Source organism: Camarhynchus parvulus, chromosome 2 (assembly GCF_901933205.1).
Source record: "Camarhynchus parvulus chromosome 2, STF_HiC, whole genome shotgun sequence".
Taxonomy (NCBI): Eukaryota; Metazoa; Chordata; class Aves; order Passeriformes; family Thraupidae; genus Camarhynchus; species Camarhynchus parvulus.
The window spans coordinates 47325789-47348521 of NC_044572.1; the positions used below are offsets into that span (position 1 = coordinate 47325789).

General features: G+C 43.1%; 1 protein-coding gene across 1 annotated transcript in view; it reads left to right on the top strand.

Annotated features, from left to right (window-relative positions):
* EEPD1 (endonuclease/exonuclease/phosphatase family domain containing 1) overlaps positions 1–22733 on the top strand; it is a 64414-nt gene that overhangs the window by 36073 nt on the left and 5608 nt on the right. The window contains exons 3-5 of the mRNA XM_030943557.1: positions 13729–13839; positions 17463–17597; positions 18773–18905. Of these exons, the coding sequence (XP_030799417.1) occupies positions 13729–13839; positions 17463–17597; positions 18773–18905 (379 nt within the window). The remainder of the gene's footprint in view (positions 1–13728; positions 13840–17462; positions 17598–18772; positions 18906–22733) is intronic.

Below are 22733 nucleotides of genomic sequence, written 5' to 3' on the forward strand. Positions count from 1 at the left end.
TGTGGAGCTGAGCCCCAGTGCCATGCTTACTGCTGTTAGAAGGAATGGGAAAATAATAATTTATTTCAGTGAACCAGGTTACATAAGAAGAACAAGAGCCTTTACCTGGAGAAAATTCTGTGTCAGAGGTGGGTTTGTGTTTGTTTTGGCCTGTAGCCTGTCAGATCTATTCTGGCACAGGCTCCATGTGAGTGGTCTTGCAGGCAGCTTAAAACCAAGCCTGTGCTTACCTGTATTTTGTCCTACCTTGAGCCTTCAAATCAGTGTGTTTGCTTCCCCCTGCCCCCTTGCTGATCTTGCCCTGCTGCTGTAGGATTGTGTTACTTACGTGCCCTCCCTTCAGCAGGGCTGCTGGCATTTGCCGAGGGCAGGGAGGAATACAGATGGCCAGATGCCATGGGAGGCCTTCCAGCCATGCCAGCCTTGTCTCCACAAGGGTTCAAGGCTGCTCAGGCTTTAGGAAGAAGTATCACAGGCATGCAGGCTTGTTGGTGCCGAGTCCTGTATGGAACATCCCTTCCTCTTCCAGAAGCACAGCTCTGGGAGACGCTCCCAGCGACACTCTTGCCCCCAGTGTGTTTTTGAGTACTTTGCTTTATCTAATTTTGGCAAGTCCTTAATTGCAGAAGAAGAATTCTACTTGCCAAATGTTAATTGTATTTATTTGGGGAAGGGAAAAAATAATTCTCCCAAGGAACATGCTGTTTTTATAGTTTAAAAATAAATCTGTGTAAGTAATTAGGTTGAACTGCCTAGCCAGGTGACATTTCACATTGGTTACTGTTTTAGCATTTAAATTCATAGCCCTTTTCAAGAGGCAAGCATGTACACCAAAGCAATTGTTCTCACTGGTGCTTGATGCCAGTAAGTTACACAGGAGGAGTCATCAATCTTACAAGAAAAATAAAAATATTCTTTGCATTCTAAGCATTTCCTCCTGCATCTTTCAGGTGTTAACAGGGGCTCTTGAGCTCATTTCTGCTTCAGAGGTGGGTTATAGAGGAAAATAAATAATTTGTACAATTCAATAATCCCCTGACAGCTTTTTAAAAGGTAAGCCTGCTTTGTGAGCAAACAACAGTAACCCATTATTTTCCTATTTGTGTATTAAAATGTAAATGCATTTGCTGTTACTCAAGATGACAAAGGACTGTTCACTTGACTCCACAGAGAAGTTTGTTGGCTTCTCATCTAGGAAATGCAAATCGTGTGATTCTGATCTGCAGTTTGTGAAGTGTGGAATTCACTTGCAAAGTGATGATTGTTCTGCCTGGAATTGGAAGAGCTCTACTTAGACTGCTATGAGACACACTAGGTGGGCTGAAGGACAATAGGAATTGGGGTGAGAATTTTGATGTTAAGGGATGATGTTCTTGAAGTTGACAGTGACTTGCAGCTTGAAAATCAGTGTCAGTTACACAAGTTTCACTATTAAGGTCTGCCTATAAGAATGACAGCTAATTTATGTGAGCTATGTCCAAGAGGTCCATGAAAAGAAAGTGCAAAGAACAAAACAATTATCAGTTGGCTTGCGCTGTCTGTGTGGGGGTTTTCACCTTCACTGGAGAAGTTTTGGAGGTCACAAATCAAGAGGGATTGAAAGTCTTTCACCTGGTGCTTCTGAAGAACAGAATGAATTCTCTGGACATGAGGGCAGGCAGCCATGCACCTTATCAATATAGGAAGGGATCTCTTCTGTCTGCTGGTCTAACCTTCCTTGGTCATCCATTGGGAATTTCTGCTGGAGAAGATAAAATGAGAAAATTCTGATCAGCCTTCTCCTCCGGGTAGATTCCCCCCACACCATCTAAAGGGCCGTTTCTCTTTCTTCATATTTACCTTGTTGCATTAAATTGAAAACTTAGCTCTGTAAACAAACAATCTGTACAATCTGTGCTCCTTTTTGGCTTTTCCCAACTCCATGAGCAGTACCATTGTCTTCCATGATGTGGAATCAGTTTCCTCAGTTTCCTTACCCATAGGAAAGACCAGATGTCTGTATCTGGGAAATATTTGCTAAATTCAGCCCCTTCCCATCACACAGAATTTTCACACTGTGCATGAGGAATCAGTGAAGCACAACTGAGGTGATACTGAGGAGGTGGCATTATTTTACTAGAAGAAATTTAACATGCCTGCCATTGATCAGAAGTGTCTTTTGTGTGAGGGTAAGATCAGTGACTGCTGTTGCACAATTTTACAGGGCAAGATGAGGCAAAAAGGGGGTGCTTGTTTATTTTTAGTAGCATTGCTCTGCTGGTGCAATTTCAGCTACAGTCAAAAAGAGATTTGTAAAATGCTAAACTGCCCTGTGTGTTTCCCTGCTGTAGCCGCCTTCTTTTTACACAGCACATGGAGAATTTTAACTAAAAATTTGCTTTTGTTTTCTTGATCCAGTGTACTGTTTCCTCCAGATATTATCAGAACATAAAAAGTATGACGTCAATTGAGGTTCCAGAATTTCCAGTATGAAATGCATCTGCTGGAGGTTTTTATTTATCTTTTGTCTGCTTTTGAGTAGATTGAGCCAGATCAGTGTTTAATCATGATTAAGCCCATTGTAATCTCTGTTCTTTATAAATCCCTCTCCGAGCAGAGCAGGTTGTTTATTTGTGAAAGGTTATCCCTAGGAGCTTTTTGGTGTTTGAAAGAGAGGTGCTGGTTTTCATTTGCAAGGGTAAGCAAAGGCACATCACATCTTGCTTGCATGGATATAAATGTGGTTGTGTGTGCATTTGATGTGATTTTTTTTTTAATGTAGCCCAGAAATGAAGTTAGTCTGGGACTGAGTCTTTGTGTGCATATTTTTAATTGCCATAATCCTTCTGTACAGTGTGAGCCCTGTCTTGCAATCTTGCTTTGGGCTGTTGGTTAAAAAAGATCATAAGACGATTTGCAACGAATGAGTTAGTTGCTGTAAAGGAGTTATATTTACTGCCTGTTCTTAGACCTATCCTTTCCAGAAAGCAGTTGACCCCTTTGAAAATTAAGTACAATTGGATGTCCTCTAGAGTCAGATAAGGAAACAGCAGTCTTGCTTTCAGAGATCAGGAAAAGGAGATGTCAACTTGGCCAGTGACTCAATCAGGACATTTGATCTGTTTCTTCCAGCCCTGTCACTGCCTCATTTTTCTGCTCCCCATTTTTAGAGAGGATAGCTGGAGTCAGGTCTCTGAGCTATGGGATGGACTTCTGCAGAATTCATCAGCTGATGTAGGCCCTTCTGCCCTGTTCCTTCAAAGCCACCATGGAGTCAATGATTGATCACTTAGAGAAAAAGGAGATTATTCCAAATCATCTCACTGATTTTGCTTTTATTCTTTTTCTCACCTTATACCCTATTACTTTACCCTTTTGCTCTCCCACACCTCCCTGTATTTCCCCCTCTCTCTGTTGTCTTGCTTGTTTACCTGGGTGCAGGTAATACTCATGAATACAAAGTATTAATTTTTTTTCAGACTGCACCCCATGGGCTCATGAAATCTCAGAGTGGAGGAAAGAATAGATGTAATTGGAAAGCAATAATTTTTGGCCGAATGAAGCTGCAAATGCTGTAGCATTTTTTACTAAATGGGTGCCGTTTTTGGCATTATCATGTCTACTGAATTGTCTTAGGAGCACTGCAGCTATACTGTTTGCTTCTGGCCTTTCATATTTTTCCTCCTTTCGGTCCTCTAGGAGAGATCTAGATGACTGGAAGTTTAAGGACATGTATTGGTGGACCTTACAGTTCTGGCCAGATCCGTGATGATTCCAGTAGCTCTCTGCAGGAGGACCTGTGACTACTTTATCTTTCCAGGCCCCTCACCTGCGAACTATCATCACTTGGTCAGCAGCATTGGAAGCACAGGCTTTCATCTACTAGGATTTCTGGTGTCTTTGATCTTGGCTGGATTCTTTTTCTCTGTAGTTGCATTGCCCATCTATTTTCGGATGATCAGTGGACTTCAATAACCAAAACACTAGAAGCCATGCTATACAGAGCACAGGGAGCCACAGAGAACACAAATTCTCTTAAAATGCTGTCCCTTATTAGGTGCCCTCTTCTTCCCTGGAGCACTGCTGAGCCTCTCTGAGCAGTGGTGGTATGGAGATTGCTTGTTCCAACAGCTTGGCATTTTTTGTAAATCATCTGGTCTTATCCCAAACTTACCCAATAATGAAGTCATTCCCTACACTTCCAGAGCAGGGAGAAGCAGAAAATGTGTTTATAAGTGTTAAGGTTTGGTTGTGAGTAGTAAAAGTAAGAGGGGACTTACGCAGTCCTTTTTCCTTGATTTCTTCTAGAAGGTGGTAGAAGGCAAAGCAAGTTCAAAGAACAGGAATAGTTTTGAATAGTCAGCAATTTGAGCAAGAGTGGTTTTTGATAGTAATACATATGCTCTCTATGGGAAGCCAGAATCCATGGCATCTGTTGGAGAAAAACTTTGGTCAGTGTTAAAGGACAGTCCTGTAGACTCTGTGGAGGGTATGCTAATAAGGACAGACAAAAAAGCATGTATTATTACCCATGGAAACTTATAAATAAAGAATGAGCTGTTTCAGAGAGGAATGAATGTCAAATTGGGCCCTCTGAATTAAGAGCTAGAGCTGTAAAAACAAAAAAGAAAGGAGTATGAGACTTATTTTTTTTAATTTTTTAAAAGGTAAAATAACATGGCTTAGTGCTAGCAGCCTGGAAGAGATCCTCCAGATAATAAGCATTTAAAAAAGAATGGAATTAGGAGGTGAGGCAGATTAAAATAACTTCACAGAAGATGGCCCAGTGTTCTGTAGGGTGGTGTAATCAATGCCTCAAGGAAGAATAAATATTTGAGGCTGGCAATGGTTGTGAGTCATATTAGATGTTTCTTTCTTCCTTGTTGTTGTGTTCTTACCATGGGAAAGAATGCTTGCTCTAAGCAGAGATGTAAATCAGTTCGGGAAAACAGTAATACCAACAATAGGAAAGAAATTAAGCCACAAAGCACCCAACTCACTTACTATTACCTCTAGATATTAGTGAAATTTTATCATGAGATGGAGGGAGACCTAAGCTTACATGCTTAAGCAGCTTTCTTTGATTAATAACATTCAAATATTATGGTTTGCCTGCTCCCTTTCAGTTGTATTTGTTCTTTTGCATTAGAGCATTTCCCCCTTCCTCTTCTCCTCTGGCTGAAGGTGGCACGCAGCTGAGGAGATTCAGATGATGGCAAATCGATAGAGCTCATTTTGTTTGGGGTGCTTCTAGTCAGTGAATAATCTACTGTTCCTTATCACTTTTGTATCTCATGTTTCATAGGATGGTTCTCTATTTGCTTTCTATATTAAGGGCTAGGTTCTGATAAACTCATGGTCACCTCCTGGTAGTTCCTGGGTGAGTAAGGCTGTATTCACAGTGGTGTCATTTTACACCACACCACAGAAATTGATTCCTGGCTTTCATGGGAAAATAATTGGCCGAGGATTAAGCATAAAAAACCAAACCCCCAGGCCCTAAGGAAAAACAAAAAAAAACCCTCCCAAACAAACTTAAAACCCCCAACAAAACCCCACAAAAACCCCACAACCATCAAACATCCAAAACCCACACAAACAAAAAACAAACCAAAACCATAAGAAGGTGTTCCCAGGAAGCCATTGACTCCTGGTTGCCCAGTACCTGATATCCAGTCCAAATGAGCACACAGTTTAGGTCTCCAGACAACTGCTGCATGGATACTCATGATTTTTGTGATTGTGTGATTTTAGCTTAGCTACTCAGTTGAGTTGGGTACTATTTGATGACAACATAGTGCAACTACTTGAACTCACTCAACTTTGGTAAGACCAGTGTGATAAAAAAGATACTTTCACAGTCACCAGGGGAAGCCTTTTTTATTCCTTTTTATATAATGTCAATCCCCTTGGCGTGCTATTATAGCTGTTAATGATTATAGTGCCTACTTATGAAGTATAAAACACTGTCTTGAAAAGACTTCAAGAATAAATTTGTGACCATCCTTGATGACCTCTAGAGCCTTAATTTATGAATTATGTTTAAAATAAAAAAAGTCTTTAGGAGTATGAAAAGAAGTAGTCAGGAAATGTCTTCTGCCAAATGAGTCCATCCTGCGAAGTACAAGGAAAAAGCTCAGCTTGTGAATGGAAACATGAAAAATTAAAAACCCACAAATGTTCTACATGGAGGCCTGGTAGATATGGCTGTCCTCTTCCAAAGGGAAAGGACAGCATAGATTTCCACCAAGCATCTCTTTAGACACCTTCCCATTAAATGGCAAACTGGATAGTGAGTATTCAGTTTTGACAAGAGGCAGCTGAACATCCCATAATTCTTCACTAGTGCCCTCAGCACTAAAAATATGTTAGTGGAGTTACTGTATTGCCTCTTTCAGTTGTTCTGCTGCCCTGCACCAAAGGTTCTTCCTTCTCTTCCTTTTGAAGATCTATAAAAAGACACTGTTTATATATATAATCACCTATGTTTAGGATGAAGGTAGGAGAACAGGCCAGTGAATGATCTGCATTGTTGTCCTGGGAACACAGTGTTTAAAGGTGAGCAAAGACCTGGGTTTATGGGCAACAATATGTTTTTTAAATTGTATATTCAAAGATTACGAGAGTACTTTCCTCTTAGATAGTACAGAAAAGCATTTGGGTGGCTGTGGTGAGCTATAATTCATCTGGGAGGGCAGTGTAGAAACTCACTGTTTCTCACAAGTTTTTCCAAAGCAAGTAAAACTCATAAGTTTTTCCAAAGTAAGTACTTAGAAGGGAAAGTAAGTAACTTGGGAGTGTGAACTTTGGCTCCTACCACTCCCCAATGGATCCTGTAAGGCCTGACTTAGGAAAAAGAAAAAGTGATCTGATTCCAACAAGTTTGTGTATGGAAACAAACCATCACACACTTTTGATAACTGAGATAATGTTAAACTTATCAGCATAATTATTTCCGGCACATTCCCGAAGCACAATGGGTGAATAACACAGCAGCGGCGGGAGAGGGGCGCATGTCCAGCTGGATCCACATCCAGGGGCTGCTTCAAAGGAGAGTCAAGCTCGTGAAGGGGCTCAGATACCTGATGTGGGAAACAATGCCTTCAGTTTGAAAAACCTTCCAACCCTGCCAAGCATCATTTAGCTGCTGCCTAAACCCAGGGTGCCTTAAATGATGGTCTCCTCTAACGCTTTGCTTTGCTGAGACATGGAATTGCTCACCTCTGAAGCAGGCAGAGGGACTGGACCACTTAGTTTCTCCCTTTATGTAGTTGGGCTGGAAAAATGATCCTTCCTCATCCTGTCTCCTCTGAGAAGCTCAGTCCTGAAGGTTTCCTTTTTTAAAAGTATAAAGCTTAGAAGTGGTTTTTGCAGCAAAGCTGGGAATTCAGGTCACCACAAGGCTAACAGGGGTGAGGCTGTGGTATGGTAAATGTTTGCTCTGTGGTCTATAACATAGTGCCTGGAGCTGTCATTCCAGAGCTGAGTGAGATTCTGATCTTCAGAGGAAAGAAATCCTTCCTCTGTGGGTGTCTGAATTACTGGTGTGCTCTTTAAGCAGAAGCAGCACTTTTTCCAGGAAAAAAAGTCCTTCTTGTGTTGAGGAAAAAGCTATAGGTGCCTTCAGATGGGCCAAGCTTTAGGACCCCAATTTGCACATTATCCCAACCGAATGAGCTTTGTATGTCCATAGCACATAAAGCTATGTAGAGGTGGTGACTGCACCTATGGGTCCCATATTATTTCTGAAGAAAGACAAGGGGTGAATATTTGGCTGTGCTGAAGGGCTCTGGCTTGATTTCACCTTTTGCAATGAGCATATAGAGCTTTTTGAAGGGTGAATTAGGCAATGTGAAGAATGTGGAGGGTAACAAGAATTTATTTGGTCATGAATCTGGATGTTTTGATTTAGTTCTAGGAACGACAAACCAGTACAGAAAGGATGGGAAGGTATTGCCCCAGGTCTCAATGACCCAGTACAAATTGGACACTCTGGCATGGCCAAAGGGGCAGATAAGTTTTCCAGGCATGAATCTATGGCCTTTGCCTGTTCAGTGGTTCAGTGGATTGATTCCTTTTTTATTTTTTTCTTTGTTCTAGAATTTTTCTCCCAAACTTTTAAATGTTTTAAAATTATTTGCTCAGCTCTAACATCATTGTAGAATTTTGTACAATATTGAGAAAGAGAAAACTTTTTCCATCACAAATACATACATATGGCTAAGACTGAAACCAATTCCCTGAAGGAGGGGGTTGTTCTCCTTTGAAAACACTTATAATTACAATTATAATTACCTGCCTATCAGACCCCCATCTGCCTTTGTCTAATATCAATACATGAACAATACAAACAGTGAAGATGATGCAGTCTTTAATGAAGTCTTCCTGAAAGGGACTATTTTTATGGGCATGTGAATAATGTCATAACTTAACATAGGGTCACCCCAATTTTCCCACATGCTACTTGTGTGGAATAGAGTTGGTGAGTGCATCCTGCATGGCAGGGGATGCATCTCCTTCTCATGTGTATGTTTTTCAGCTGTGTTGCAAACAGGAAAGGGATATGATATGCTTGAGAGAAAGGCAAACAAGCAGTGAAGGCCTGAGACAACATTCTTGTCAGTTTCAGGCTTTATTCACAATAAGGCTTCCTTCCGTGCAGTTACACTTGGTTATAGGAGAATGCAGATGTCACTGAAACACCTGATGCTCCTCCGTGTGCCCTTCCTGAGTTGCTCCAGCCTGTGGGAAGTGCATTCAGTGTTACCCAGCTGCACAAGTGTGCTGAGCATCCTGGCCCCGCTGTGTCTTTGATCTCCTCTTGACTTGCCTTGCACCAGGGTGTGCCTACACCAAGGCAACATTCCCGAAGCCTCTGACCTTTCCCTATCTCAATAGACAGTACAATAAAATACAGCACCCACAAGTCTTTTCAGCCCCCAACTCTGCTTTTCTTCCTCATAAACCTGATCTAACAAAACATTCATCTTCTGGAAGTCAAATCAGAAAGATTTGCTTGAAAACCAAAAGTTGTTGGTTTCAGGTTCTTGGAAATATTTGTAACGTTTCTGCTCCTGGGCTTCTGGGTCAGGCTTCCTTAGGGTGAGCCAACTGTAGCTGTGTCCTGTGGTAGATTGGATTTGGATTATGGGTGTTGAAGTCTGCTTTTTCAATTAGAAATAAGCATACAGTCCAGTTGGATGAATAAAGAAAAGATAATGTGCATTCAATTTTTAATTTATACAGTACATAGGAATAGAGCAGGGAAATCAAGTATGGATTAAAAATGAACATTGCCAGATGATCTCATGAAACCACTGTCTATTTAGTTGTATTTTCTATCAGAAATAAATTAGATCATATTTCAGGATGGGATTTTTATTGGAGAGTGTTGTGGGCCTTTTCCTCAAGTGCCACTGCTCAATTTACAAGGTCTATCTTAGAGCTCTTCTGTTTACCCTTCCTGGATGCACCAAGTCCTTCACACTGGGAGATGCTCTGTAGCACAAAACAGCCCTTAGCTCAAACTGCAAGTGTCTTTCCCCATGGAAAGACAAATCTTTGCTAATATGACACCTACACATAGCTGAGATGATAAGGAATTGATAGAAATTTTCTACTCATCTTTGGTACTCATTAAAGCTGCTCCCTCTAGTGCTTATTAAAAGAAAAGTAACTGTGCATATGTGACATCCAGAAAGGGAAAATTTATTCTGTCATTCTCATCTCTCTTCTCAATTAAGAGGAACCAAAATCACCTTTTCTCTGATGAAGCAAGTAGTTGTTTGCCTCAACTGCAGTGCCATTTTGGCCTTAAATCTTCTGTGGTGGCTAACCACAATGGATATTTAATTGCTTTGAGTGCCTTTCTGAAGTTCAGGTGATGATTACTGCACCTAGACGTACCATGCCACAACAACAGGCTCACCCTGCAATCTCCTCTTGACTGCTCTTTCTCCCCGTGCCCTTCCACAGCCTCTGCTCTGACTCCAGGTCTGAAACAAGGGTATCCTCCAAAGAGCAATCCCTGCATAGTAAGAAATGTGTAATTTATTAAAACCTAAGGCATTGTTTTCCTGGGTCACATTTAGTTTCCTCGGGGTTTAGGAGTAGCCCATCTTCTTTTTGAGCAAAAGATGTTCACCACAAGGGAGGTTGCTGGCTCAGGGTGGTCCCCAGACCTGGCATTACAGGAGTAACACTTGGCAGGCCAAGATGTTCAGCATGGAGTGGTGTCATCATCTGGGAAGGATGATCCTGCTGCACAAATGGGGTTGGCTGCACAAATAGCACCCCAAAATAAAGCACATAATAACCAGGGCATCCTGAAGGAGAGGTGGTGGGAGCTCCTTTGCGTGCAGAATTGTTACTGCGCTGGCAGCTCTGTTAGGGGGCAGAGATACTGCACTGGAAGAGATTGAACTTTATGGACAAGTTAGATGTACTTTGGAGTGCCCTGGGGAGGCAGGTAGGTGTGTTAGGAAGACTGTAACTGCCTTATGGTCTCCAGCATGTACCAGCCCAGCATATGTGGTTTCCCTGGTCCCAAATTAGTCCGAGACCCCTTGCCTTTGCTTCTCCAGTCACTCCTCAAATGTGCATTTCTCCAGCTTCTTCCAGCTGCCCTCTGTTCTCTTCCTAAGTCAGCCATAAGTACCTGTCTCTGCTTCTGGACAGGCAGGGAAGGACAGGTGCCAGCTTTTTATCAGGGTGGACAAAGAGCAATTGCATCCTTGGATCCTCCCTTCTTGGGAGAATGACGTGCTGCTTACCAGCAATTGCAACAGAGCTTGTCCCATTTCCTGGGGTAATGGCTCTTATTGGTGCCCTGTGTGCCAGACAGGGGCAATCACAGAACTGCAGACTGGTTGTTGGTTGGAGAAGACCTTAAAGATCACTGAATCCAAAGGGCAGGTAGTTACCTGGCACAAGGAGGTTGATCACTGACAAGCACAGGCTTCCCTTTGTTTCGAGTATGCCTTGGAGCCTGGTGCTGCTGTGTTCCTGTTCCCAGGCAGCACTGCCTATCCCACAAAAACCAGCACCCAGCTGGAGGAGAGACCACAGGGCATCTGTGTAAATAAACCTGGGTGCTGTTGGTCTCACAGTATGTGTGTGTGAGCTTTGACTTGGTATATGTAGGTTATAATGAAGAGGCTGATTGCATTTCAGGAAACTTGCAGCTTGAAAGGCTCTAGAGAAAAACAAAGCTAGAGCTCTTTTCCTTAGGAGGATTTTTGGGTGGTGGGGAAAAAAAGTTGTCTTGATTAACTGATTCTTTACCACTTGAAGAATTGCCTCTCAAAGGGGTTGGCATAGTTCTAACTTATCTTTGCAAAAGAGGAAAGGCTTTTTTTTTTCATTCCCAGTGTGGACTAGGAGCTTGTCTGTATATTTTTGCTGCATGAGGGAAAGCCTAATGTTGGTTGATGTTGGGTTTTATGGGCAGAACAACATGATTTGAAAAATGCCATTCTCGCTTCAGCAAAAAAACATGACCTCAGCAAGTATGTTGTCACAGCTTCAAAATATGTGTGCCTGTAAGCCTTGGAAAATGAGTACAGATTGAAATCAGCTGCTGTAGGCCAAGTTCTCCGTGGCTGGAGCCGTACCCAGAATGGGCTTTTTTTTTCTGAACAAACCGTGTAATCTTATTTGTCGTCTTTTTGCATTCACAAAGTCAAATCAAGGCCTTAGGAAAAAAAAATCAATTTGAAGGAAACAAGCTATTCAAACTAGTCAACTGCAGATGCTCTTTCTAATAAAATGATGGTTTCTGTAGGTTTTTTTCAGTCCTGTCATATGCTTTATGCTGGCTGAACCTTCTAGGCAGCTGCAACCGAGAGATAAGTCTTTTGTCAGGTTACATTTAAACTCCTAATTTCAACAATATTTTGTTTTTCTGATTCAAATTATTTAAGTGTTAGAAAACTCATTGACCAAATCCACTCTGTTTGAAGACATTAGAATGGCATCAGGAGTGAATAATTATTGCTGCTGTGATTTATTGTATTAGCTGGGTAGCACCTGGTGATCAGCTGAGAGCAGAGCTGTGTTCCCAGGCTGTGCAAACACCCTACCTGCCTCTGAGTTCCATAAATCAGCCCAGCCCCAGCATTGCCTGAAGGTACATAATGGGCAACAATGTGGTATGTTACTGTGGCATCTTGAATAAGAAGCCCCAGCCAACCTCTGCACGTCAGAAAACTGTTTTAAAAGCTGTGCCAAACGCTTTTTGCTTTGGGTGTGCAACCAGAACAGCTCTTGGTCATCTGAGGCAGGTATGGGTGCCTGGGCTGTGTGTATCTGAGAATCAGCGCCTACAGCTTCAGCCTGCAGAATGCTGAACTTGCAGACAAGGGAGTCAGTGAAAGATCAGGATTGGATTTTAGTTTCAGAATCATAAGATAAACATGAAAAAAACTATCCCATCATTTTACTGATATCTATGTAGGAAATACTTCTATCTGTGCAACTCTGTAGCTCTTCAAACTGTGTTAGACACATCCCACTGCTGTGCACACGAGGCTATTGTTTGCCTTGCAAATCTTTTGTTAAATTGCTGCTTGATCTGGAGGGGTGTTCTGGATCCAAGATTTTGTCGGAGGATCCCCCTTTATGGAGAAAGCCTCTGCATTTCAACCCAGTTTCTCCAGTACCAGAACAAGATGATGCATGGTGGAAGGCCCTGTTGCTCTTTCACAGGGATGACTTTTTCCCAGCCTCTTTCCCCTCAGCCAGAACCTCTGCCACAACCAGGGCATCCGGCTACTACCTATCCCTGCCAGCTTCCAGCCAGAGCCTGCCTGGAGCCAACATCAGCCTTGCAAAGGACTCTAGCCCTTGTTAAGCCTGGTTTTGAAAAACTCCTAACAAAAAGTATTCCATATTATCTGCACCAAGGAGTTTCAGATCCCAGAAATTCCAGGGTGGTTTTTCTTATTTATTTAGTTATTTAGTTAGTTAGTTTTATTTAAATCTCAAGATGTTACACAGGAGGACTCAGGGGCTCTCCACGGTGTTCACAGTTCTGGTATCTCTGATCTGCTGGGCATTAGGATGCAGCCTCTCTAGCTCTGACCCTGAGCTTGGACATGTAATGGTGTCTGAGTGCTGTGGCTGTTCAGCAATGACCAAGGAGAGGAGCAGCTCTGGGAAGCATGAGGAGGACGTGCTAGAGCTGCGTGCAAGTGTGCAGCTGCTTCCTTCATGCACGGAGGAAATCGAGCACGTGTCCCTGGCGTAAAGTCAGAGGAGCCTTAACCCCCAAACTCCAGCTACTGAGCTTGGCCTACACCCTTCCTCTCATGTCGTGCCGGTGGCTGTGTGGTTGGAGTGGGGCCAGCCACGCTATGGGAGCCTCCTGCCCCCAGGAGGATTCTGCAGCTGTTTGTGAAGCCCCAGGCAGGGGTGGGATATGGTGCAGCCAGCATCTTCAGAGGCAGCACAGAGGAAACCCCTTTCCAATCAAACAAGTAGCTCTGGAGGAAAAGAAAACGGTCTGAGGGATAAATGTTCTTGCAGGATTTGCACGGAGTTATTTTAGTTTTTATTTATCTCCAATGTGGGGGTGAGTCAGCCTGGGATATGGCTCAGACCACCTCCTTTGCAAGCCTTCAGGGAAGGCAGAGAGCTCAGCCAGTGCTCCTCTGTGCCTCTTAACCATGCTTTACTACACACTTTATTTTGAAATTTTTAAAAAAACTGTCCAAGCTGATGTTATTTTTTTCCCCTTTCCTCTCTCTCTAGTTTTGTATGGAGCTGAACCAGCCGACGCTGCCAAACATCCGCAAGTGGAAGGGCCCTAGAGGATGTTGGAAGGGTGTTGTTTCCGAAAAACCCTCAGGCCAGCTACACAAGGTACATTAATCCCTAAGTCTGAACTTTGGCTTTGCTTTTTTTTCCCCCTCTAACCAAGGACATATTTTGAATGTTCAAGGCAACACTTTTTGCAAATCCTTTTTGGCGAGGTTTGCATTTCTTGTCTTTTAAGCTGGCTGTTCCTATTGCTTTTAATTTGACTCTACAATTTATGTTTTGGGAGAATTGTGGCACACTTGTAAGGAGGAAGATGTATGTGTGTATTTGGTGTGAGTGTTTTTGGGGGAGGTGGACAAAAGCAGTACAGATATATAGATGAAAAGCCATGCTTTTGGACAAGGTAAGAGTCCTGAGTTTTTTCCCTGGCAGGCTGCAGTACTTTCAACATTTTTTATGCATGTCACCTGAGCTTGCTCCCTGGTGGTGCACGGGCTGGCATTTGGACGGGCTTCCCATTTTCCTACCATTTTCCTAGTCTGCAAGTGAAGAGCCCTCAGAGGAGCCCTGCAGCCTGCCATTCTCACCTGGAAGAGTTTACCTTTTGTATTCCCCAGAGTCCTTGGCACAGGTGTTAAAAATACTGTGGGCTCCATTTGAAATCTGCACTGTGCTGCACTGTGCTTTTCCCTGCAGCATCTTCTGCTCTGGGAATATACCTTATTTATGTTTATATCTATAATTTTATATTTATATTTATATTTATGTTTTATATTTATGTTGTTTTATATTTATATTTATGTTTATATTATGTTTATATTTATGTTTCATATTTATATTTATATTTATATTTATATTTATGTTTACATTTATATTTATGTGTTTAAATGGGTTTATATAAATGTGTATATAATATGTTTAAAAAATATATATATATCTATTTAAATGTGTACTGCAGGGAGGTACTGATTTATTCAGGTGGTGACAGCTGCACCTGCCTACCCTTGACAATATTCAAAGTGTAGCTGCTCTTGGCTGGATGTCACTAACAGTGCCCAAAAGCAGTTTCTCCCATGGGAAATCCCTCTCTTTCACCTTTAAGGGTGCTAATGAGTTTTCAGAGCAGTTCCCTCCTTGACCTGGAGACTGTTGTTGCTGAACAGGGTTGTTCTTGTGGCGCAGTTGTTGCAGTGTGGATGTTGTTGTGGGTAGAAGCAGGATCTGAGACCTGTCACGTAACAAGTAGTGCCTGTTAGCACATGGGGCAGTCTTCAGCAATCTATTGATCTAGAATGATCCATTCTGTGCACTGTTATTACTAAATAAGTGGCTGCAGCTCTGTCTTATAGCCATGCTGCTTAGAATCCACATTTCTTTATTTTGGCTTTTCCAAATCAGGTTGCATCACCCTTCGCTGGTTTTGGACTCATGTCTTCGCAGGTGCACCTCCTTTTATTGCCCTTCTGAGAAAAACACAAGAATGAGGGGAAATAGACCCAAACAAACCAAAACCCAACACCTGGGCAGCACAAGGATTGTACTCTACCTAGACAGACACACAGCGTCAAGAAGGGTCTGGAAAGATACAGAGTGTCTGAATGTGTCTAAAGTTTAATACAATCCACACTTAATTGCAGTGCAGAATGTAAATGCCCTTCAGGACATTTTTATTTGTGGCTGGAGTTTTCCTTTGGGATGTCTTGTTAGGCCAGATCATAAAAACACTGAATATAAATAGCTGTGCAAAGTTGTCAAAGTTGTTCCCTCCACTTTTTCTTTTTTTACTAAGAATTATTAATAAATATCTCAGAATTTCTATGTTAAATTCAGAGTCTTTAGTCAGTTCTTTCTTGAGCTGTACTTACAAAGATAACAATGGCAGCTTTGACTACAGGGTGACTAAATAAAAATTATCATCCACCTTGTTTTACGGACAGGAATATAAGGATTAACAGTTCCCAAAATTGTGGGAGAAATGTGCAGCCAAACTAAGAATAGAAATTTTATCTATTTGACTCTTCCTTTTAGCTGCTTTAGCAGGAATCTGGCTGAGCTGTAGAACCCTTCAGTAAGCCAAAAAGTCTCTTCTTTTTCTGGGGCTAGTTAGTCTGTCAGGTTTGAGCACCGTGTACACAAATGCAGTGAGGTAACACAGTGTAACCCCAGGAACACAGCACCTTTGGCACAAGGTGATTTTGGGATGCCGTGTAGGGCTAAATAACACAAAATGGTGAATGGTGCTTCTGGCTTGTGCTTCCATACAGTCTGAGCGTTTGAACCCGGCAATTACTTTTGACTGCCATGTAGATACAAAGTCTGGAGCCTGGAAATAGCCAACAGCTGTTGACAGCAGTTTTATTATTTCACATCTTTTCCTGTATCAGTTTTTAGACCTTAGGCTTCTTACTGGTAGAATAATTTTGTCAGTATTTTAAAGGTGACTTATCAAAGGAGCTACCAAAGAATTTGAACCAGCCTGAATCCTTTCAAGGCTCTTGGGAAGTCAGCGGAGCAGTTAACATTTTTTTATTGTAGCTGAAATGGAGAAAACTCTTCCTTGCAATAGATTTAATTGTGATTTGCTAAGGAAAGTGGGTTTGAATGATGCCAAGGGAAATGGTGTCTGGGTGATGGGAGAAGAGCCTGACAGTGTTTGAATTAGATAGTGCTGCTGGTGTCACCAGCGTAGACAGCTTTCTGAAAATGCCAATTCCACGTCATGAAGTGATCCAAAAAAATCCCATTCAGGATCATAGAAGCAGAGCTGAAAGGAGCAGAGAGCTGAGCATGAAACATACAAGCTGGAAAAGACAGAGAAATTGATAGGGCTGAGAGGTCTAGACCAGATTTCATGCTAAGAGACTGAAGGGGCTGGGATATTTATAGCTTGCAGCTGAAAAAAGGCAGCGAGATGGTGTGGAGCCTGGGGAGAAGGAACAACTGTGCACAGCATCATCTGCTGCAAGCCCTAGCAGTCTCACCCAGCGAGACTTCAGGGCACCAAACTCATGGTTAGACAATTAATCATGTGGGTAACAAACTACCTCATTGCTGACCACACTCAGAGGTATCCAATGCCTTGCCTGGAGTAGGAGGAAATGGGGACGCGTCACCCCAAACACGCACACGAGGGGCAGCATCCTTCAGCGCTGCAGTGGTCCTGACCATGCTCTGCCTCTGGAAGATAAACAGACTATTAAATCCCTGGCTTTACTGGGGCAGTGCTGGAATTAGCTGGGTGCCCCATAGCCAGTGTGCAGGTGTGAGGAGCTGTGAGTAGCAGAGTGATGAGTGTTTCAGCTTGGCACGCTCACTCTTCAGTGAAGTCAGTGGAGCTTCCCAGGAAGCATTCCTCCCATGTCTGGTGGGAGTTTTGGTAGGGGTGAAGAAGCCTATTTGTCCTCTGTATCTTCCACCGATAGCCCAGGAAGATGTTTCTCCTTTATGTTTGGGCACAGCCAATTGGGCTTCTTGCCCTCAGCAGGCATCATGCCTAGAGATAGAGATAGAGACAGATAGATAGATAGATAGATAGATAGATAGGTAGATAGATAGTTAGTTAATAGATAGATAGATAGATAGATAATAGATAGATAGATAGATAGATAGATAGATAGATAGATAGATAGATAGATAGATAGATAGATATGGGGCTGCATTTGGGCAGAATGTTTTGTTTTTACCATCTTGTGACCAGCATTTCTCCTTTTCCTTTTTAATTCCAGGGAGTTGAATATTCTGGCTTCATCTGGGATACAACAGCTGGCATTGAGCTGAAAGATGCCTCGTCTCAGGAGACTGCACAGACTAATGGCAACGGGAGGCACTCATATCCTCATCCTTATCTTGCACATTTCAAGGTAACTGCCACAGTGCCAGTCCAACCTTGCAGAACTTTTACTAAAAAGAATTTGGCTACAGTGAAAAGAGACACAGCCTTCTCACAGATAAAAATTTGCATGAGTCTGTGACCCTTCTTATCACTGTCCCATGGCTTGATTATGGATAGGTGCTTAGTGCACCTTAATACATGTGGTAGTTCACCACAATCAGTCCTTTCCCTTGCTCCTGTGGGAGCAAACCCTGCTGCAAGGGAGTATTTGAGAACCTGAGGGTCAGTGGATACACAATAGCAGCCAGGCCACAGGGCTGGGATTCTTGTCAGTGCCACAAAGAGGGATGAGTGCAGGGAGAATGGAGATGAATTTTACATATATATATATGTGTGTGTGTATATGGCACAGTGCTCCATTGAGACTTGGGCTGGCCTATGTTATGTGCTGTCACACTTCAGAGTTTCCATTTTAAAGTTTATTCACTAGGGCTAAATCTGTCTAAAAGAACATCATCACTTCTGGAACCAGTTCTTGGGCATATGCTGGAGCAAACATATGAGCAGAGAGAGCCCATCTCCACACAGGCTGTGATGAAAGGGTCCAGTTTAGGGAACTTGACATCTCTGGTAGTCCTTTGAGAGAAGCATTAATTGAATAATTATTAATATATAAAGTATTCATAATTAATTGATCATACAAATAGGTCAAAGTGATTCTCAGAAGGTGAACAGGAGATTGCAGGGAGCCAACAACTTTCAAGGTACATTAAGTTTCTTGGTTAGTCTCTGTGACAAGGCGGGGCTAATCACAAGACAGCAGTAATTAGCCCCTGTAATGACCATGACATTATTTGTAGCTTATTAACAACTGGTTTTGCATAAACTGATTTTCATAAGCAGCTGACTTCTTTCTGCTGACTTTTTCACCACAGTCGTGAAAGGAAGCTGTTTGCTAATGCAAACCAGTTTCCCCAGAACTGAGAGGGTATGAGGTTACTGCAAACAAAGCTGCAAAATGCAAATGCCTCCCTCCTCTTCCTCCCCACACTGAGACACACCAAGACACACCACATACACAGCAGTGTGAGTCCTACTGCTCCAGATTTACCACTGAAAGTGCTGGGAGCTGGCACGTGGTTTTGCGTTGTGATCTTCCATTCCCCACGTGCACAGCATTGATTTCTCCTCCTTGCCCCCCAGGTTGGAATGAACGACCTGACCGTGGTTAACCTTCACCTGGCCCTGCCGCCCTCTGCAGGGGAGAACAGCGGGAAGAACCACGACAGCCACAAACTGGCAGCCTGTGCACAGAGTTTGCAGGAGACTCTGAAAGGTAAGGCACGGGTTTTTCCTGCCAGCTGTCACATGCACACTGTCTAATTCAAAGGAATTTTTAAAAGACTGAACTTTGTCTCTGTGAGCATTTCAGAAATACCCTTATCAGCCTCACAATTGTCTTTACCCATATTTGTGTGATGCATAGCATGACAAATGTGCTTTTCCCTTGCTCGTTGTCTTACAGTCTTTCCTGATTAACACAAACAGCACAGGAGATCCTACTGGCTTTGACACCATTTTTTCAAATTAAGTTCCTTCTGGTTTTGTGCTACTGTAACTGCAGGTTTTGCCAAAGGAAATGAAAGTCGCTAGAGCTGAGACCTTATTTTAAGTGCTTTGTGGAAATGACACCTACCTGTTATCAGAGCAAAGCTTAATTATTTTTTTTTCTTCCAAGAGAAATAGTTCTATATATTTAATTTTTGGATAATTGGAAGCTCTTTGGAAAACCCAATGCAAATTTGCAGATGGCTGCTAATGGGAAAAGAGACCAAATCCTGCTTTGGTACCTGGATGTATGTAGAATAATTTTGTTGATTTGAAATAAATTGCTCTGGCTTTACACCAGGATGAAATGACACCAGAATTTAGACCTGAGCTTGAGCACTGAAATAGGCAGCTAGATATCTTTACTTAATTTCTGTGAGTTTGCTTTTTACTTTGAAGCTTGCAAATTATGTTTAACTTCCTGTGAAGCAGAACAAAGCAGTTTAGATTCTAAATGTTGCTGATCCTGTTACTGGAACAAAAAAAGTTCAGCCCTTTGTTTACTGCTCAAGAAAGATGTGAAAGGGTTGCAAGGTTATTCGCGTGATGATTTTCAACTTGGCCCAGCTCAGCAAGTTTGGTCACTTGGAAGTGTTAATGTCCCTCTTGTATAACTCAAGAGGTACTTGCAGTTTTTCCGTGCTCTATTGGAGTTCCTTTTGAGCTGCAGAAGCCAGTCAGAGCTATTTTGAGTGCTACTGATTTAAGTGTTTGTCCGGGTACTTTAAAATTGGAAAGGATGAAGGTAAACAAAAGGATCATTTGTTTAATCCCCAAAGACTGAGCTGAAACATGGGATAAATGTGTAGCTCTTCTGAAGTCAACGGAGCTGCACTTCCACTGCATCTAAATTTAGACTGTTGGTGTTCTCTTTATTTCATGTTTTAATTTTCATATGGCCAGCACATTACTGGAGCATGCTTGTTCTTGGCTTAGTCTTTCACAAAAGAAGAAATTCAGATTCCTCCAAACTTGTGGGATGCAGGTGTGGTCTCCTAAGGAAATGGTAGTGCACACATGTGACTTTGAAGTACAGAATTATCCTGCCAAAATGAATTTCGTGCTTAAAATTACCACCATCCTCCAGTTTCTTCCAAATTAGTCCACAAAATATGGGCAGTAAGAACTGGTTTGTGTGTGGGTACTGCAAATTTGAGTTTCTGTTCCCATTTTGCTAACAGATGCCTGTTCTATTATCTTTTATTCTTACTAAGAGGCAGGTGAGCATTTGAGGAACATTGTTTACTATCCACAGCCTCCCTAAACACAGGGTATAGTATCCCCATATTTCTCCCATCAGATTGGTGGGTCCTGGTTCCTTTTTCCCTCTCTTTTTTTCCTATCATCAGTACTGGAGAGATGCAGTGGCTGTTAGCTGCTCATAGCTAACTCTTTGCAGCAGCTCTTCTGTCTTCTCTCAAAGCCCCACCACTTTGTCTCCAGTGTGGTGACCATGGGCACACACAGATGTTATTCTGCATGTCCTGGTGGTGGCTGGACCCAGGGTGCTGGGTGGATTGAGAGAGTCCTGAGGAGAAGAGCTTGCAAGTGCTGGTGGATGAGTGGCTGGACATGACCCATGCACTTGCTGCCCAGAAAGTCAGCCTCATCCCTGGCTGCATCAAAAGCAGCGTGGCCAGCAGCGTGAGGGAGGGGATTCTGGGATTCTGTCTCTCATGTAACCCCACCTGGAGAGCTGCATCCAGCTCTGGGATCCCTAACATGGGAAGGACATGGACCTGTTGGAACAAGTCCACAGAAGGGCTGTGAAGGTGATCAGAGGGCTAGAACAGCTCACCTGTGAAGAAAGGCTGAGGTATCTGGGGTTGTTCAGTCTGAAGAAGAGAAGACTTAGGGAATATCTTACAGCAGTCTTCCAGTACCTGAAAGGGGCCTACAAGAGAGCTGAAGAGGGACTTTTTACGAGGACATGTAGTGATGGAACAAGGGGGAATGGCCTTGAACTGGAAGAAGGTAGGTTAGGTGAGATATTAGGAAGAAATTCTTGATTGTGAGGGTGGAGAAGCACAAGTTGTCCAGAGCAGCTGTGGATGCTCCTCCTTTGCTGTATTCAAGGCCAATCTGGGTGGGGCTTTGAATGATCTGGTCTAGTGGGAGGTGTCCCTGCCCATGGCAGTGGGCTCAAACTAGATGATCTTTAAAGGTCCCTTCCAACCCAAACCATTTTGTGATTCTGTGATATCTTCTCCCACCTGGCTTGGCCATATTCCATGGCTTGCATCAGGGACTGGGCGTACAAGACTTCTGAGAAGACTTCTTAGCAGCCAATGTAACATCACATCCTTCTCATCATATGTCCAGGAAGGATTTGAGCATTTAAGATTCTGTTTAATTCGTGAGGGAAATCATCCAGAGCATGGTAAAGGGCATGGCAGGAAGTATGTCCTACAGATGCCCCCTTGCCCAGCCATGAAGCAAAGGAGGGTTTCCCAGTTCCTGCAGAGAGGCAGATTTCAGCACTGCAGACCTTCTGCAGGCACTGTCAGTCCCTCAGCTGATTGTCTTGGCACACCAGAGCTCAGCCACTGCAGCAGAGGGCTGAGTGAAGCTTCTGCTTTGCTTTGCTGGCCAAGAGCCACCCGCAGGCACTGCCAAAACTTGCCGGTGCTTTAGTGAATTTGAAGATGCCTTTGCAAACAGACCAGACTTATTTTTTCACCTGAGGAGTTCTCCATTGACAAGGCACATTTGGGCCCAGAGGGTGTGAATGTGTGAGAGCACTGCTGAGAGATCATGAACAGGACACGTGCCTGGCTGATGTGGGCTGTATGCCACCATGTCCCAACAGATGGAGGCTCTGGGTCCTTGTGGACAGTGCAGTCTGTGTCAGGGACCTTTGCAGCAGAAGATTGGTTGTTAAGAGAGCTCCTGCTGCTCTGTCTGTTGGAGGAGGAGGAGGACCAGATTGCATTGGCCGAGGGGCCTCTGGCTCCTGAGGAGCAGAATCAAGCCCTGCCAGTCTTAAACCCATTTCCTCCAAAAGAGGAGAAACACAGCACAGCACCAATAGCATTGGCTTAATTTTCTGTTTTTCTCTCTATCTGATTGTAACTGTGGGCATCATGATTGCAGTTTTTGATCAGTTATCATCCCTCATAATGAGCAATGGCATGATTTCTTCCAGAACTTTTGCTAAGTTTGGCTGAAAGCCATTGGGGCTCATCCATGAGACCACTGAGAGCTGCAGCTGCTGTGGGCAGCTGTGCTCCCTGCCTCTGCTGAGAGACCCAGGAGTGTCCAGTGAGACAAAGCCACACAATTGGGAGCATCCAGGCAGGTTCACTTCCTTCCCTCTCATGGCTGGATGTCTGTCAAGGTCTTGGGAGACAGACAGACACAAACCTGCAGTGCTGGCATGCATGATGTTCCAGTTTAAGTTCCGGTTAAGCATGATGTTCCGGGTTTTAGAATTAGCAGTATCATGGGGATTATGTGTAGGGCTAGAAGGAGATGTTCTCGTGTGGAAGAGTTTTGAATTGATGTGATGTGAGAGGGGAGGGTGCCTCGTTGTGTTATTATTAGCATGTATAGGGTG